Raw genomic sequence first — 17806 nt, 5'->3', positions numbered from 1 at the left:
CTTTTCCTTTTTATATACCTATAGAAACTCTTGCTATCTGTTTTTTATATTTCGTACTAGTTTACTTTCATAGGGCTCAAATTTGCCCAGGAGTTGCTCTGTTTTTTTTGGAGCAACTTGATTTTTCTGGAGTATTTTAAAAATCCACATTTTGCACATTCAATTTGCGCCACTGTAAGTGAGTTAGTTCGGATTTTTTAGTTTAAGTTTTTTTTCCAAATGGAAGCATTACCAGCCACCTACGCTCGTTTTGGCCATTTAAACTACTTTGGACAGCTAACTTAGGCCAACATATGTGGGCACTTGTGGCTGCACAGAAAACCCTTGTGGAGAGTTAAGAAATCAGCGCAGGTAGGTACATCTGAGACCATTCGGCCAGAGATAGGGGCGGGAAGGGAAGCGGAGAGGACCTTGCAAAGCACAACAGCATTCAAGAGCATAAAAACATTCAAGAAGAAATAAAAAATAAAACTTAAGTCCGACCTTCCTATCAAAACTCGGCCCGGGAAGTCAGCAGGCCGGCGAGTGTGGGGAGAGGTGCAGGACAACCAGGGAGAGCACAGGGAACTGGCCACAGGCTCGCAGAAGACACAGGCCAGCTGGGCTGGGCTGGGCTGGCAGAAGTCACAGGCTGGCTAGCTGGGCTGCAGGAATCAACCTCACTGATGGATACGGGCCAGTGCGGCAGGCCACTCAGCCCGGGATAGGGACTGGGCGCATCGGCTCACATGCTGCAGCATGCACACAGAGGCTGGGGGCAGCAGCTACTGTGCATGCACACATACTCCAACGTGCATGTGCAGAGCTGCCGTCACTCTTTCTGGCGCAGGGTCCTAGCTCCGCTCCCCAATCAACTGGCCACACCACGCCAAGCCCAAGGAGAGGCAACACAGCCAGAATTGGGGGAGATTTTTTTAGGCGCTGTTTTCAGCCCGCAATGTCGGTGCATCTCTGGTGAGTGCGCGGTAAAAACGGGTGGGCCAAATTTGAGCCTATAGTCTATCTTCCCTTTCTTAATCATTTTTTTAGTCATTCTTTGCTGGCTTTTAAAAGTTCCCAATCTCCTGCCCCCCACTAGTTTTGGCCACTTTGTATGTACTTGTTTTTAATTGGATACCGTCCTTTATTTCTTTGGTTAGCCATGGATCTTTTCTTTTACACACTTTTCTCCTCACTGGAATATATTTTTCTTGAGTTTCTTAAATGTACGCCACTGATCATCAACCGTCCTACACTTTAATCTATTTTCCCAGTCCACATGAGTTAACTCTGCCCTCATACCCACATAATCTCCTTTATTTAAGCTTAGTACGCTGGTTTGAGATTCAACTTTCTCGCCCTCCATTTGAATTTGAAATTCAACCATGCTATGATCATTCATTCCAAGAGGATCCTTTTACTAGGATATTGTGTATTAATCCTGCTACAACTGTACAACTGTTGGTAAGACCACACCTGAAGTACTGTGTACAGTTTTGGTCTCCTTATTTAAGGAGGGATATACTTGCATTGGAGGCAGTTCAGAGAAATTTCACTAGATCGATTCCCGAGATGAAGGGTTTGTCTTATGAAAAGAAATTGAGCAGGTCTGGCCTATACTCATTGGAATTTAGATCAATGAGAAGTGATCTTATTGAAATATATCAGTTTCTGACGGGACTTGACAGGGTAGGTATAGATAGGATGTTTCCCTTTGTGGGGTAATCTAGAACTAGGAGGCATAGTTTAAGAATAAGTGGTTGCCCATTTAAAACCGAGATGAGGAGGAATTTCTTCTCTCAGAGGGTCATGAATATTTGAAATTCTGTACCCCAAAGAGCTGAGGAGGCTAGTTCATTGAATATATATAATTTGGAGCTAGTCAGATTTTTGAACAATAGGGGAGTCAAGGGTTATGGGGAGTGGGCAGGAAAATGGAGTTGAGGCCAAGATCAGATCAGCCATGATCTTATTGAATGGCGTAGCAGGCTCGAGGGGCCAAATGGCCTACTCCTGCTCCTATTTCTTATATTCTTATACTAAATTGCAAGAACTACAAGTAAATCGCTGTTCACCTGGTAGGTGTATTTGGGGCCATGGATGGTGAGAAGGGAGGAGGTGAAAGGGTAGGTGTTGATTCTCCGGTGCTTTCATGGGAAAGTGCCGTAGGAAGGGGAGCTGGTATGGGGGGTGATGGAAGAGTTGGCCAGGATATCGTGGAGGGAGCGGCTCCTTTGGAATGCTGGAAGGGGAGGGGAAGATATATGAGGTGGCAGAAATGGCAGAGGATGATCCGTTGAATGTGGAGGCTTGTGGGGCGTAAGGTCAAGCGCCATAGAGAGACCATGTAGGTCATTTTCCATTTTAATGCCGGATCTGTAAAAATAATTTGGGCGGAGTGTAAAATGGGTGGTGGATTCTTTATCGCCCATTATTAGCCCGGTGATGAAAGTTAAAATCATCCTCATGTTCAATTATTGGTAATCATACATGGCCTCTGAATGGAGCCATCTTGATGGACCAAATGACCTTTTCTAACTCTGGACTTTCTAATGGTTATCTGAGTTATGTTATTGTACAAGTCTGTAACTCTCTTTCAGGGAGCACATAGCTTCGTTTCTTTTTCATCAGAACAGGAAGTATTAAGGACACTTCCAATAAATGTCTTATTTCAAGATTTTATTAAAGAAAATGGAGATATTCTAAGCTGTTGTAAATCCATTGCACACACTGGCGATGTGGTCCATTGAAATACTGACTTCCTGGTACTCAGTGAAACGTTGGTGCTGCTGGTGTGTGATCAAGTTAAATGGCATCCACTCTTCAATAACTAACAAGCACAAGATGTAGGCTATCATTTTGAGTTACTTAAACAAACAGTTAAATATTCCCTTAAGCTCCATAATTTCAGAAGCCTGAGGGCCGATTTTAACACCCTCCACCCAGTGTCAATGGGATGGTAGTGATCCAAAAATGGCAATGGGTCACGTATCTCCCCATTTATCTGGACTCTCTGGCTGCCACCTTTTTGGGACTAAGGTCAGAATGCTCCCCCACCAGCCAGAAGTGAGCATCAGGACAGGCTGTTTGGGAGTTGGTACAACACGTGCAGGAGATGGAGAAGCTTTAGTGCTGAAGATGGGGGTGGGGGGAGGATGGGGGGGTGGGTGGTGGTGGAGGCATAAATCCAGGAGAAATCGTGGTTGTAAGCATGAATTGATGCACGGGATAAAGTGGGTGGAAGGAGGCCCGAGGTGAGGTTGGTGCCTTGGAGCTTGGGATATGGAAGCAGAACAAGCTGCTCTGGTAACACATGGTGGAGGAGGAGAGATCAGAATGTGCTGGCTACAGAAAGAATATTGAGATCGGGGAGCAGCAGAATCCAGACTCGGCACTAACTGCATATATATGTAGGGTAAAGAAAAAAGAAATTCCACTAAGGTCGCACAAGCATTGTCTTTAAAGTACTCTAACACATGATTTTGGCGAATGGCTTAAGCTATGAGCATGAGACAACCCACTGGTGTCAGAGAAAGGGCAGATCTGTGTGGGTGAAAGTTGTTCTAAATATTGTAAAATGGGAAAGGTACCTTTTTTAAGTTTTGTGAATTTGTTGTTATATAAACTAACTTTTCGGGGCATAATAGTAGGATGGATGAAGAACCAACATGTCTACTCCTCTAAGGGCTTGGGGGGAGGGCAGTGGGGCAGGGGCTTCGGCGGAGATGCTTTTGTGGTATTTGCTGGTCCCCTTTTAGTGATTTAAAAAAAAGGTTTTTAGCACCTAGTATTCATGATTGCTCAAATATCCCATTCACTAAAAATCAATTCATCAACATATGAACACATGAAAAAGATAAACAGAAAAAGACCAATCTGGTCCATTGAGTCTATCCCATTCAGCTGTATTGCAACAAAGCAATACAACCTTCAATAATCTCCTCCCACCAACAGCCATGGGAGAGAGGGAAAAAAAACAGATTAAAATAGATCCCTATGCCAATTCAGGCAAAAAAGAATTCTGGAAAATTAATCTCCGATTCCTGAAGACAATCATAATGCATACATAGCTCCTGATGGAAAGCATGCACACAGGCCTCTCAGACAGCCGGAGAGTGATGCCATAGCAAATCTGCTGGTGCCTTATTAACTGCAATAATTTTGCTAACTAATCACAAAGTAGTTTTAAAAGTTATGGCTTCATATATGCCAAAGGTAATAAAATAGTGTGCCGCAGCAATACTTCACTTGCAAACATTCTTTGCATGCTGTCTGAAGCCAATCGGCCCCTGCTGTGTTTCAAATATTATTGAAGAAACATAAACTTAATTAATTCCAGATTCCCAAGGAAGCCTACATATCAATATCTTTGTAGCGATCTCATTTGCCTCGACAGACAATGCTGTAAAAATATCTCATTAGCAAAGTGTTCCATTTAGACTTTATAAAATTACATTTTCTTTCATGTTCTCATGTTCTTCGTAATGAGGGACATCAATGCTCAGAATAGAATTTGTTTTTACTTTTTGCAACCAACTCCAAACACTCTTCGGTCAGGTATTATACGAGGTCACACACGACTAAAAGGTCTTTTACGCTGTCCCAACAATGCACTTTAATCTCAGATGTAAAACTCTATTTGACTAGTATGACATTTTGCATTTCCCACATCAGCTATTGTTATATGCTGTCTGAGTGAAACTGCCAAATAATGTGGTTTGTGCTGAATTATGGAGGTTTTGTTTTAGACCTGCAGCCAATAGAAATAAATTTAGATGAATGCACTTTCCTTAATTTTATAAAAATAGCTGCTCTCTGGAATCTGGGAGGGGGTGATTTTAACCCTACTTGCTCAGCAGAAATCTGGCAGGTGGGCAGTTAAAATATTCCTAGCTCTTACCATATCCATGTTGCGGTCCAATGGCATCATTGAGACCCAACTGTCATTTTAACTCAGACTTGAGCAGCGAAACCACCTGGAGCTAAAATTGGGGCCATGGGGTTGTGATAAGTAGCTGCTAAAGTGGAGTTGTGCTTAATCTGGCCTGTCCTTTTAAAGTTACTCCGTATAGGGAAAGTGGTCCAAATAGGCATTTCCTGAGACCAATTAGAGACCAAGGGGGAGAAATTCAGGAACGCCCCGTTTTTAAAGTTTGAAAAATTAGCACCAGGCTTTAAAAAAATTTGGTGTTTACACTCTAAAATCGGGCGCTCCACTTCCCTCCTGGAGCACAAGAGGCAGCAGGCGGGGCAAAAGGTGTGCAGCGCTGCACAATGGACCGGGCAGTGCTGCTGCGTTGGAAAGCTCCTTCCCTACCTTAAATGGAAGGGCCATTGTTGCAGGCTCTGAAAAAGACGTACCTTCTCCTCGACGGCAGCTGTGACCTGGCTCGATCAGCCCGATACACTGCAGCAGAGTGCCGGGCTGATCGATCACAGGCAGGAAACAAGGAAAAACATTGAAAGAAAGATTTCACATTTTTTATACTTACCTCGGCCACCTCACCTTTAAGCATTGTCCCTGAAGCGCCCGGCCTCCCGATGAATGCCTCCCGCAGCTGCCGGTGTTTTCACCCGGCACTGCCTGCAGGGGGCGGACCACAAGTTCGGGTCTGGGATGCTACCGGGGCGATGCACACGGCAATGACATCACAATCTCCGTGCAAAGGAGATCGGGGCAAAACACCGTACGGTCGCCGCAAACCTCCCGCTGAATATGGTGGAAGTCGATCTTCTCGCCGCGCCCGGTTGGTAAGTCGTTAACGCCACAGTGGGACTTTGTTATCGCCCAGTTATCGCACCCTGGAGACAGGAACAGGAGGCACTAGGGCGGCCAATTTCTCGGCCTAATTGTTCAGAAAAGATTCTGTCGATTGGCAGCTGCTTCCTTGGTTCTTGCCATTTGGAAGAAACCAGGGAGCTAATCCTCGTCTGCTGGCATAACTTTGGTGGAAACCCCTCATCATCATCAGAGGCAGTCCCTCGGAATCGAGGAAGACTTGCTTCCACTCTAAAAATGAGTCTTTAGGTGGCTGAACAGTCCCTATCACAGGTGGGACAGATAGCCGTTGTGGGAAAGGGTGGGTGGGACAGGTTTGCCGCACGCTCTTTCCGCTGCCTGCGCTTGATTTCTGCATGTTCTCGGTGATGAGACTCGAGTTGCTCAGCGCCCTCCCAGATGCACTTCCTTCACTTAGGGCAGTCTTTGGCCAGGGACTCCCAAGTGTCAGCGGGGATGTTGCACTTTATCAGGGAGGCTTTGAGGGTGTCCTTGTAACATTTCCTCTGCCCACCTTTGGCTCGTTTGCCGTGAAGGAGTTCCAAGTAGAGCGCTTGTTTTAGGAGTCTCGTGTCTGGCATGTGAGCAATGTGGCCTGCCCAGCGGGGCTGATCAAGTCTGGTCAGTGCTTCAATGCTGGGAATGTTGGCCTGGTTGAGGATGCTAATGTTGGTGCGTCTGTCCACCCAGGGGATTTGCAGGATCTTGCAAAACCCCATTTATGTTATTAATAGCAGTAACTTCTTTTTGATATGTATTTTTTTTTTAAAGTGTGGTGGATGTACACTAGATGACTATACCTAATGGATTGTCAATGGTGAGGTTCAGAGTAAGTGAGAGAATATTCTGTTTCATAAAGGCAGGATGAATGCACAATATATTGTCCATCTGATAAGCTGAAGCCATGCCATTTTAAGGTTACTTAGTCTAATTGTTAAGTATTGTGAAGTGTGCCGGTTGAGGTCAGTCTTTAATTGCTGTTCAGCTGCAAGTCACGATAAAATGTTTGGCTTTTTTTTTTACAAAAAGGCGATTGCCGGTGCCTTTTTTTTAAAAAAACGTCACATGCTACAGCCACTCTGACAACATTAATAACTTGCATGTATATAGTGTCTTTAATGTAGTAGAAGGTCCCTATGAGCTTCTGTGTTTTAAAAAAAGCTTTTTATTTTGGTGAATGAATTTTGTTCTAAATTCCAAATGGCGGTCTTTTGTTTCTTTTGAAAGGAAGAAATATATATTAGCTGATTATTTGTAGAAAATGTTCTTAGAATGCACAGACCCAAGGTGCTAGGTTAGCCACTATACTACCAAGGATATGAAGAGGTGGGAGGGGATTTTCCTTCTCTTCTTAGGCAGTCCCCCGGAGTCAAGGATGACTTGCTTCCACACAAAATGAGTTCCAAGGTAACTGATGAGACCAATGCGGGATCTACAGTATCTTTCACAGGAGGGGCAGACGGTGGTTGTAGGGACGGGTGGGTGGGGTGCTTGATTTGTCGTACGCTCCTTCTGCTGTTTGTGCTTAGCTTCCGAGTGCTCCCGGCGAAGAGATTCTAAGTGTTTGATGCCTTCTCGGATGCTCCTCCTCCACTTTGAGCTACTTGGACCAAGGATTCCCAAGAGTTGGTGGGGATGTTGCATCTTTTACAAGGAGGCTTTGAGACTGTCCTTAAAGCGTTTTCTCTGCCCTCCTGGGGCTTGCCTGCCGTGATGTAGCTCGGAGTAGAGTGCTTGTTTCAGGAGCCTAGCATTGGGCATGCGGACAATGTGGCGCTGGCTGAACGTCCTCAATGCCTCGATGCTGGGGATGTTGGCCTGAGAGAGAACTCTGACATTGGCAGGATAGGTGCACCAATGAATTTACAGGATTTTGCAGAGCCAGCGTTGGTGCTACATCTCCAATGCTTTGAGGTGCCTGCTGTACATGTCTCTGAAGCATATAGGAGGGGGTACAGTCACAATGGCAATCCAGTGGCTAGAAATAGGTCAAGCAGGTGGGCCTGGGTTCAAGGACTACATATTGGGGGAAGAATTCCTTTGGTGCATTACGTGCAACAAAACCATAAGCTGTTTATAAAGAATAATCTAGTTTTGTTACACACAGTGCAAAGAGCCAATAGTCTCCTTTGCTATGGGTTGCCCAGGAAATGGGATTCAATGGCACTTAGGCAAAAGCACAAGTCTACCTCCTATAATCACTGCAATGAAAATAGCAGCTGTGATAGGATGAAAGAACAATTCCTTTAAATGAAGATTTAATTAAAAAGCTTATTTTTCTAAAAAGTATCTTAATTTAGCAGATTGTTAACATTAACAATTCTATTGACATTAAATTAAAAGCCATTCAAACTTGAGCATGTCCGTTTAATGAGTGATAATGAGTGATAATGCACTTACAAAAAGGTGTCATTCTTTTCTAGTTTCCAGCTGTTTGAATACAGGCATATCTCTTTCACAGGCCAAAAATACACAGATAACCAAAATGTTAACATGCAATATTCTGATCAGGCTGCAGCAATCAAACTTTTTTCAGCAACATTAGTTTGGTATCTCTTTAAGTCTGTTGCACACTAATCTTATTCTTCAAGGAGCCTCTTGGTTCTTCTGCATCAGGGAGAGGCAGAGCAGAAATCCTTATTTATAAACACCACTTCTTCCAAATTGCCTCTTAATGTTTGATTAGAGTCCCATTTGTAACTTACTCAAGTGGTCATTCTCCATGCATCGGCCTAAACAATGAATGGCAGCAGTTTCTTCTTCTTTACAGGACATTACAGTTGAACCTAAACTTATCCTCACCAGGCAAACATTCCCATATCTGTATTCGCCAGCAGGGCTCATGAAACAGCAATCAGAAGCAGAATTCCTTAGGCTGAATTCCTTCCTTCCTGTCTGCAACCCCTCCCCAGTCCCTAGGCTGGAGACACTAATGTTGGAACACTTAAAGACCCAGCTAAGAGAGCCCTATACAGCCAGCACACCCAGCTAACCTGGCGTGCCTTGATGACCCTGAGATGCTGAATGCCCATAGTGCTTGGTCTGCCCTCCAAGGCCTCCATAACCAGTGCCTGTGAAGAGACACTTGGTCACTCAACCAGAAAACACCTGAACTGGTTTGATGAGAATGATCAGGAGATCCAAGAACTAATAGATCGCAAGCGCAGAGCATTTCTGATCCTCAAGCAACAACCCAACTCAGGAGCAGCAAAGCAACACTACAGGCGGCTCAAGGCTGAGGTCCAACAAAAAACCCGGGACCTAAAGAACAGGTGGTAGATGGAGAAAGCACAGGAGATACAACAACTGGCCGACAGCTGCGATAAGCAAGGATTCTTCGTTGCAGTCAAGGTCACCGACAGTCCAACTCCCAAGGCCCCACCCCACTGCTGGCCAAGAACGGGAAAACACTCATCAAGGACTCCGAGGCTGTCAGGGCCCGCTGGAAGGAGCACTTCAAAGATCTCCTCAATCGAGAATCTGCCTTTGACTCGAGTGTTCTCGACTCCATCCCGCAGCATGCGACCTGCCACCACCTCAGTGAAACCGCAACATTGCACGAGGTACGAAACGCCATAAAACAGCTCAAGAACAACCAGGCTATGGGAGCGGATGGAATCCCCGCTGAGGCGCTAAAGTATGGCGGAGAGGCGCTGTTGGCGTGGATACAGGACCTCATCTCTCTCATCTGGAGGGAGGAGAGCATGCCGGGAGATCTCAGAGATGCAGTAATCATGACCATCTTTAAAAAGGGCGACAAGTCTGACTGTGGCAATTACTGGGGAATCTCTCTGTATCAGCCACTGGGAAAGTTGCCGTGAGAGTTCTCCTCAACCGTCTTCTCACTGTGGCTGAGGAGCTCCTCCCGGAGTCACAATGTGAATTTCGTCTCCTATGGGGCACAACGGACATGATCTTTGCAGCACGACAGCTGCATGAAAAATGCAGGGAACAGTGCCAGCTCTTATACATGGTCTTTTTCGACCTTACAAAGGCCTTTGACACTGTCAACCGCAAGGGTCTATGAAGCGTCCTCCTCCGTTTCGGATGGCCCCAAAAGTTCGTCAACATCTTTCGCCTGCTCCACGATGACATGCAGGCCGCGTTCCTTACCAATGGATCCATTACAGATCCAATCCACATTCGGACCGGGGTCAAACAGGGCTGCATCAGCGCCCCAACCCTCTTCTCAATCTTCCTCGCTGCCATGCTCCACCTCACAGTCAACAAGCTCCTTGCTGGAGTGGAACTAAACTACAGAACCAGTGGGAAGCTGTTCAACCTTCGCCATCTCCAGGCCATGTGTAGGCATGCCTGTTTACTGTGTGATGTCTGTAACACTATCATGCAACATTGAATGTACCCTTGTACTGTACACACCTTACCGGTACACTAGAGGGTGCTGTTGCTGGAGACCTAGGGGTTGCCTGCACACGGCAGGTAACCCAGTATAAAAAGGAATACACAGTTTGTTGTCAGCACTCAGGAGTTGCTAATAAATGACTGCAGGTCTGCACAGTTTAAGTACCATACCCTGCCTCGTGGAGTCATTACTAAAGGTGCCTACATAAACTACAACTGGCGACGGGAATACGGGATCACGAACTACAAGCTCAACATGTCTAACCTCAGCAACTTTCAGTATTTTACAGAGGGGGAAGATTGGGATGCTTTTGTGGAAAGATTGGAACACTTCTTTATAGCCAATGACCTGGACGGGGACACACTGGCCACACTACCGAAAAAACGCAGGGCCATCCTGCTTAGCAGTTGTGGGCCCACCATCTACGGTCTCGTCAGAGACTTACTAGCCCCGGAGAAGACAACCACCGAGAGCTATGAGGAACTTGTAACAATCATACAGGAACAACTAAAACTGAAAGACAGCATATCCTCACCGCCAGGCACCGGTTCTATACTTACCGGCAACCTGAGGGCCAAGAAATTGCCAAGTATGCTGCACACTTAAGATGACTAGCTGCACCGTGTGAGTTTGGCAACCACCTTAATGAAGCACTAAGGGACATATTCGTCATCGGAATCGGCCACGAAGGCCTCCGACACAAATTGCTCTCGGCTGACATCATGGTCACCCTGCAGAAAGCAATTCAAGTGAGCCAGGCCTACATGGTTTCGGCCAGCGATGCCAGGTGAATACTGACCCAGGACTCTAAACCGGCGAGTGCAGTTCACCGCATGGACACTTCTAAAGGCAGAAATGCTGCCCCGAGTCCCGCAACTCTGAGTCCGCCACATGGGGCAAACCAGATGGTCCCGTGCTGGCGCTCTGGAGGAAACCACAGGGCCCACCAGTGCCGCTACAACGACTATGCATGCAAAGGCTGCAAAGAGAAAGGGCACCTTCAGAGAATGTGCAGAAAAGGCTATACTCACTGGGTCTCTGATGAGTTGGCTAATCACCGGGGCTCTGACACAGATGAAGATGAAACTGCTCTAACCCTGGGAGAGGAGTATGAAATCTTTATCTGCTCCACCGGAAGTTCTCCATGGATGATCGAAGTGGACATCGACAGGGTCCCAGTCTCCATGGAGATTGACACAGGGGCGAGCCAGTCTGTGATGAGCCAAAAGACCTTTGAAGAAACTTGGAGGAATCCTGCCACTCGACCAAAACTGTCTCCTGTCCGGGCAAAGCTGCTCACCTATACCAAAGGTAAAATCGAAATCGTTGGCAGTGTAGACGTCCAGGTCTCCCAGGGCGGCGTGTTGCACAAACTCCCCCTGTGGATTGTAGCCGGCGACGGTCCCACGCTGCTGGGCAGGGATTGGATGAACCGGGTCCACATCAGGCGAAGTGGTGCTGTGGAAGAAGAGAGCACCACAGCCTGCCTGCAGCAAGACCACAGAATGGCTGCAGCACCACAAGCATGTGGAAAAAAAGAGCACCACAGCCTGCCTACAATAAGACCACAACATGGCTGCAGCACCACAAGCATGTGGAAGAAACGAGCACCACAAAATGGCTGCAGCACCACAAGCAGCAGACCTGCATTCAAAATGGCCTCCTCCATGCCACAAGTCAACATGGAGGAGCATCATAGGACATCAAGCAGCCAATCGGATTTGAAAGCTCCATTAAAGGAGACTGGTAACCAAAACAATTTAAAGGGGAAGTTTCAACTATTTGAGTACACAGACTTTAAAGCTAAAGATGCAATTAAAGGGTGCAAGTATGAAAATGTATGCAATGTAACCATGAATTGTGATGCTGGTTTAACTAATGTGACTAATGAGATGAATGCAGGTGCCAGTAAGGTTAAGAACAAGTTTATTGTGCTTAACAATAATGATAGAGATTGTGAAATGCCTAATGTAACCATGTCTGTTGAAACCAGGACACCCAAAAGTGATGCAAGTGATAGAATGTATAATGCAGGCTCGACTATGTGTGATCAGAGCCAAGGTGTCATGTATACCGGTAGGACACTGCCAGAGGACATTGGGTCCTACAGGGACCAGGCTAATGCCAATGGAATCCCCCTGTGGGAGACTCCCAGGTCCAGCAGGCTACCTGATCATGTACAGGGACAGTGGTCAATGGGCAGCCCAGCCACCACCAATGGCAACCGGCACCAGACCAGCCCTACAGCCCCTGGCCACCAGGGCCAACACCAGGAGCATGAGGCCAATACCCTCCAGCTTCCCTGGGATGACCTGACCCTTATCCCAATTGGTGGACAAGGAGCCCACCCAGTCTTGTGGCCCTGCCCACCACCCCACAACTACCCACATCACAGTGTATACACACCATCCACTGCTGCCGTGGCTACCTCCCTGAGGGATCCCACAACAGTGACACCCACTTGGTTTGTGTGTGAGGGAGGGGAAACATACGAGGCCAGCCTGAAGCACAGGGGTCACACCTGGCAAATCACACAACCCTCACCACAACCTCCCATAGCCCACCACTGATCACCTCCCCTGGTCATGACAACTCGGATATGAAAAATGCTCAGGGGGGAGTATTGTTGTGTAGGCATGCCTGTTCACTGTGTGATGTCTGTAACATTGTCCTGCAACATTGAATGTACCCTTGTACTGTACACACCTTACCGGTACACTAGAGGGTGCTGTTGCTGGAGACCTAGGGGTTGCCTGCACATGGCAGGTAACCCAGTATAAAAAGGAACACACAGCTTGTTGTCAGCACTCAGGAGCTGCTAATAAAGGACTGCATGTCTGCACAGTTTAAGTACCATACCCTGCCTTGTGGAGTCATTACTAAAGGTGCCTACATACACTACAACCCCAACCTCTGTCATTGAGCTACATACACGGACGATGCCTGCGCACATTCTGAGGCTGAACTCCAGGATATAGTCCTTACTGAGGCATACAAAAGCATGGGCCTTACGCTAAACATCCGTAAAACAAAGGTCCTCCACCAGCCTGTCCTCACCGCACAGCACAGTCCCCCAGTCATCAAGATTCACGGCGTGGCCCTCAACAATGTGGACCCTTTCCCATACCTCGGGAGCCTCTCATCAACAAAAGCAGCCATTGATGCAAAGTTTCAACACCACCTCCAGTGCACCAGTGCAGCCTTCGGTCGCCTGAGAAAAAAAAAAAGAGTGTTCGAAGACCGGGCCCTCAAATCTATCACCAAGCTCACGGTCTACAGGGCTGTAGTAATACCCGCCCTCCTGTATGGCTCAGAGGCATGGATGATGTACAGAAGACATCGCAAGTCACTGGAGATATATCACCAAAGATATATCTACAAGATCCTACAAACCCCCTGGGCAGACAGGCACACCAACATCAGTGTCCTCATCCAGGCTAACATCCCCAGCATTGAAGCTCTGACCACACTCAATCAGCTCCGCTGGGCAGGCCACATAGTTCACATGCCAGACACGAGACTCCCAAAGCAAGTGCTCTATGTGGAGCTCCTTCACGGCAAACGAGCCAAAGGTGGGCAGCGGAAACGTTACAAGGATACCTTCAAAGCCTCCCTGAAAAAGTGCGACATCATCACTGACACGCTCTAAGTGGAGAAAGTGCATCCGGGAGGGTGTTGAGAACTTGGAGTCTCAACGCCAAGAGCATGCAGAAATCAAGCGCAGACAGCGAAAAGAGCGTGCGGCAAACCAGTCCCACCCACCCCTTCCCTCAACGACTATCTGTCCCACCTGTGACAGAGTCTGTGGCTTTCGATTTATTCAGCCATCAAAGAACTCACTTCAGGAGTGGAAGCAAGTCTTCCTCGATTCTGAGGGATTGCCTATGATGATTATATCATCTCCACCATTTTCCTACAAAGTCTCCATTTTAATCCAAGTAATCCTTTTAAGTCTCAATTCCTAATTAAGAGAACGTCAATTGACTTGTTCCTAGACTTCTAAAATGCTATTCCTGGGCTGTCTGTTAGTTACTCCAGACTGGCATAGGCATGACTCAATCTCTCAGATCCTCATCCCTTACTTTGGAGGTAACAAGCTGCAGGGTTCTGTGCCTTTCCTTTTCCCTCATATAACAGCCAACTATTAAACTCACATTCTGCCACTCTTCAATGCGCAGTGCAAAGAACCAGCAGATTGTGTCTTGTAACGATTTTCTACTAAACTAGAGACTTTTCTTGTATTTGTTCACAAGTGACTTACCAGTCAAATACCTGTGTCCTGGCTTGGTTTATCTTTTTATCAAATCTGTGTCGCTTGTAGTCTTCAACACCATCTTTAATTGCAGTGATGGACATCACAACGACCAAGGGCAACATGGTTATCTCTTTATGGAAAACTTCAATGGATGGGAACCAGTTCAGAACAGCCAGGAACAAGAAGTAAATATTGGCAAACCTGGGATGCAAGAAAAGGGGGGGTGGGGTGGGTGGGGTGGGGGGAAAGACACTTTATATTTCTTCTTTACTGGGGTCTTTGCCAAAACATGTCTGAGAAAGCAGATCAACCTGTTACCAGGTCTCTGCCAATGAGAGGCAACAAGAAGATAAGCAAATGAATGACCTCTCCTGGGATGAGTCATCCTCAGATTTTCACTCTCCACACTGTGAACTTCTGTTACATTTGCCTTGGCATCTTTCTCTCTTATTATAATGCATTTGCTTCATGGGTTCTTTGCTTAAGAATTCATAGCAACATATTGCTCTTAAGAATGAGTTGGTTTATTAGCAAAGGTTAAACAATCACACTACACATTACCAGTTCATCCACCAGGCTCACAACCACCTGCCTCATCGTGGATCCCCTGAACCCAACTGGCTGGGGTTTTATTGAGTCTTGTGAACATCACGTGACTGGCTAAGCCACTCCCAACTCAACAGCTCCTCAAACCTGTGAGCATTCTCACAGGTGTATACATTATACCTGTCACCCCTCAATCCTTCCCCGTGAATATTAAATATAGATCTGAGAATGCTATTGAATTATTTAGAGTGGTGGGGGGGTGGAGAGGGAGGGGAGAATTGGTTAACCCCTGCAGCACAAAATGGGCCGATAGCGAATTGGCAGCCCGTTGCATACTGCACCAATTTTTTTTCCCATTAATTCGCTCCCCGCCCAACTGACCTATCAGCTGCCAGCCAGAGCCAACTGGCTGACCGGGGCACTGGTTTATTGCCTGCAGCCTGATGGCCAAATTCTAATAAGGTTAGGCCTATAAAATGGACTGGGTGTCCCCCCGCAGGGACTATTGGGTTGGCTTGCTCGGCTGACTGGCTACCTGCCCAAAGTCCACACTGGGGGAAACCTACTCCATTGCAAAAACTGGCTGCAGAGCTGCTGAATTCATTTCAATGTTTTACCAGGTAAGGTCAAATGCTCTTGGAATCTGCAGATCAGGAGACCCAGCTAAATTCTGGGTTTCTGCTGCTGTCCAATTTATAAAATGAAATATGTTCGTCTTTAGTGGCAGTACCACCACAAGGTTAAAAACACCTGACGCTTTTGACAGGATCTTGATTTACATGAACTGTAGGTTAAAACAGCCAATTGGGCAAACTTAGTATCAAACCTCAATAAATAAAAACAAAATTCAGTAGCCTAATCAGCACCAAAATAGTGACATTCAACACCATAATGGTTATTTCCAAAATGTGCTCTCTCTGGGTAAAAGCTAGTCAGCAGAATGAAAACTAGAAAAATCAGGAGTTTTATGCTTGTATTTGGAATCCTACTCCACGATTTGTAACTTTACGCTTGGAGATCAGCATAGTTTGAAACATATAGGTAGCTATCAGAAATCCAATTCTAAATTGTAAGTAGATGGGAAAGAATTTGATGCACTGGTATTCTGAACAATAGAAACTAGTGGGAAGGGGCTTGCACCACTAGAGGTCAATGTTAAGATTTTATATATATTCTGGAGTCAAATATATTTAAAAAAATGCAATTCATTTCAATTCTATCAAGCCTTTTCCCATCTGAATGGTGGGTACCAATGATCACCATGTATTTGAAATATTTCCTCAATCGCTGAAAACTAAAATCTTTATATGGACAGAATCAAAATCAAGAGTTCACAAGAAGCAGATGGAGGGACAACCAAGGAAAGCAGGTGCTAAGCTAGATAAAGCAGAACAGAGTGGGTGCCAAACTCGACAAAACAGCAAAATAAGCCATTCGTGATACATTTGAATATTCAAAAAAGCATAACTATCACTTTCATCTGGGAAGAGTGGGATGTTAACCAGACATAAGGGGATAAGGGGTTACGGGGAGTGGGCGGGGAAGTGGAGCTGAATCCATGATCAGATCGGCCATGATCTTATTGAATGGCGGAGCAGGCTCGAGGGGTCATATGGCCTACTCTGTTCCTAGTTCTTATGTTGTTATGTTAAACGCTCTTTAAAGAAACAGATGTTTTTACAAAGAAAGAACAACCAAATATGGTGCTTACCTATAAAACTGCTCAAACAAGTTCTTTGGAAGAAAGTTGATGAAGGTATATTTTGTAGTTCTTATTTTGTTGCTCAAATAGTCTTTCATTAACCTTTCTGAGGCATTGGCAAACATTCTATTGTTTGGAATGATAATTCTTTGGTTGCTTAAAATGGATGACCATTGCTCCTTGGCTGGAGAATTCTGTGATGAAGGTGATAACAATGGTGTTGTCTCAGAGATGCTGCCAGTTCTCGGCCGCAGGAAGCGGAATCGAATCCAGTCTATAGAGTGTGCCATTTTTCATTCATTAGATCGTGTTTCCTCTTCAGTTGTATAGTCTGGTCTGATATTGAACTGTGAACAACTATCACCTTTTGTTAAAATAGAAACCATATTAGATAATCAGCATGAACGAAGCCACAACTGATGCGAAAAAGACTTGCATTTATATAGCGCCTTTCACGATCACCAGATGTCACAAAGTGCTTTACAGCCAATAAAGTACTTTTGAAGTATAATCATTGTTGTAATGTAGGAAATGCGGCAGCCAATTTGCACACAAGCAAGCTCCCACAACAATGTGATAATGACCAGATAATCTGTTTTTTGTTATGTTGATTGAGGGATAAATATTGGTCAGGACACCGGGGATAACCCGGGGATAACTCTGCTGCTTTTCTTTGAAATAGTGCCATGGGAACTTTTACATCCACCCAAGAGCGCAGAGGGGGCCTCGGTTTAACGTCTCATCTGAAAGACGGCACCTCTGACAGTACATCACTCCTTCAGCACTGCTCTGAAGCGTCAGCCTAGATTTTTATGCTCAGCCCACAACCTTCTGAGTCACAGGCGAGATTGCTACCTAACCACTGAGCCACAGCTGACACTGTGGGAGTACAGTAAGATGTAACCGAGAACAGCAAAACAATTGAAAGACAGTCAGATTATTATTCGGATTATAGCTGTAAAAATACTTGAGTTAATACAATAAATTCTTATTATAATCTTTATACAGCTGAGATCTAGTGGGGTTGCAGGCAGGCCTAGCCAAACTAATATTTAAGCATGCACTACCTCAAATTTTGTTCAATCAATCCTGTATTATTTTTAAAGTGTATTTGTTAGGCCCCTTAATCTTTTCTTCCTTCATCAAGCTGGGAGATGACAGTGCTGCAAATGGAATATTTTC

General features: G+C 45.7%; 1 protein-coding gene across 1 annotated transcript in view; it reads right to left on the bottom strand.

Moving 5' to 3' along the window:
• atp10b (ATPase phospholipid transporting 10B) overlaps positions 1 to 16914 on the bottom strand; it is a 229701-nt gene extending 212787 nt beyond the window's left edge. Inside the window, exons 1-2 of the mRNA XM_070877209.1 lie at positions 16634 to 16914; positions 14383 to 14577 (exon numbers count right to left, since the gene is read on the bottom strand). Of these exons, the coding sequence (XP_070733310.1) occupies positions 14383 to 14577; positions 16634 to 16914 (476 nt within the window). The remainder of the gene's footprint in view (positions 1 to 14382; positions 14578 to 16633) is intronic.
• Between the last annotated feature and the right edge of the window lie 892 nt (positions 16915 to 17806).

This window comes from Pristiophorus japonicus, chromosome 4 (assembly GCF_044704955.1).
Source record: "Pristiophorus japonicus isolate sPriJap1 chromosome 4, sPriJap1.hap1, whole genome shotgun sequence".
Lineage (NCBI taxonomy): Eukaryota > Metazoa > Chordata > Chondrichthyes > Pristiophoridae > Pristiophorus > Pristiophorus japonicus.
This window is presented reverse-complemented; position numbering and strand designations above follow the sequence as displayed.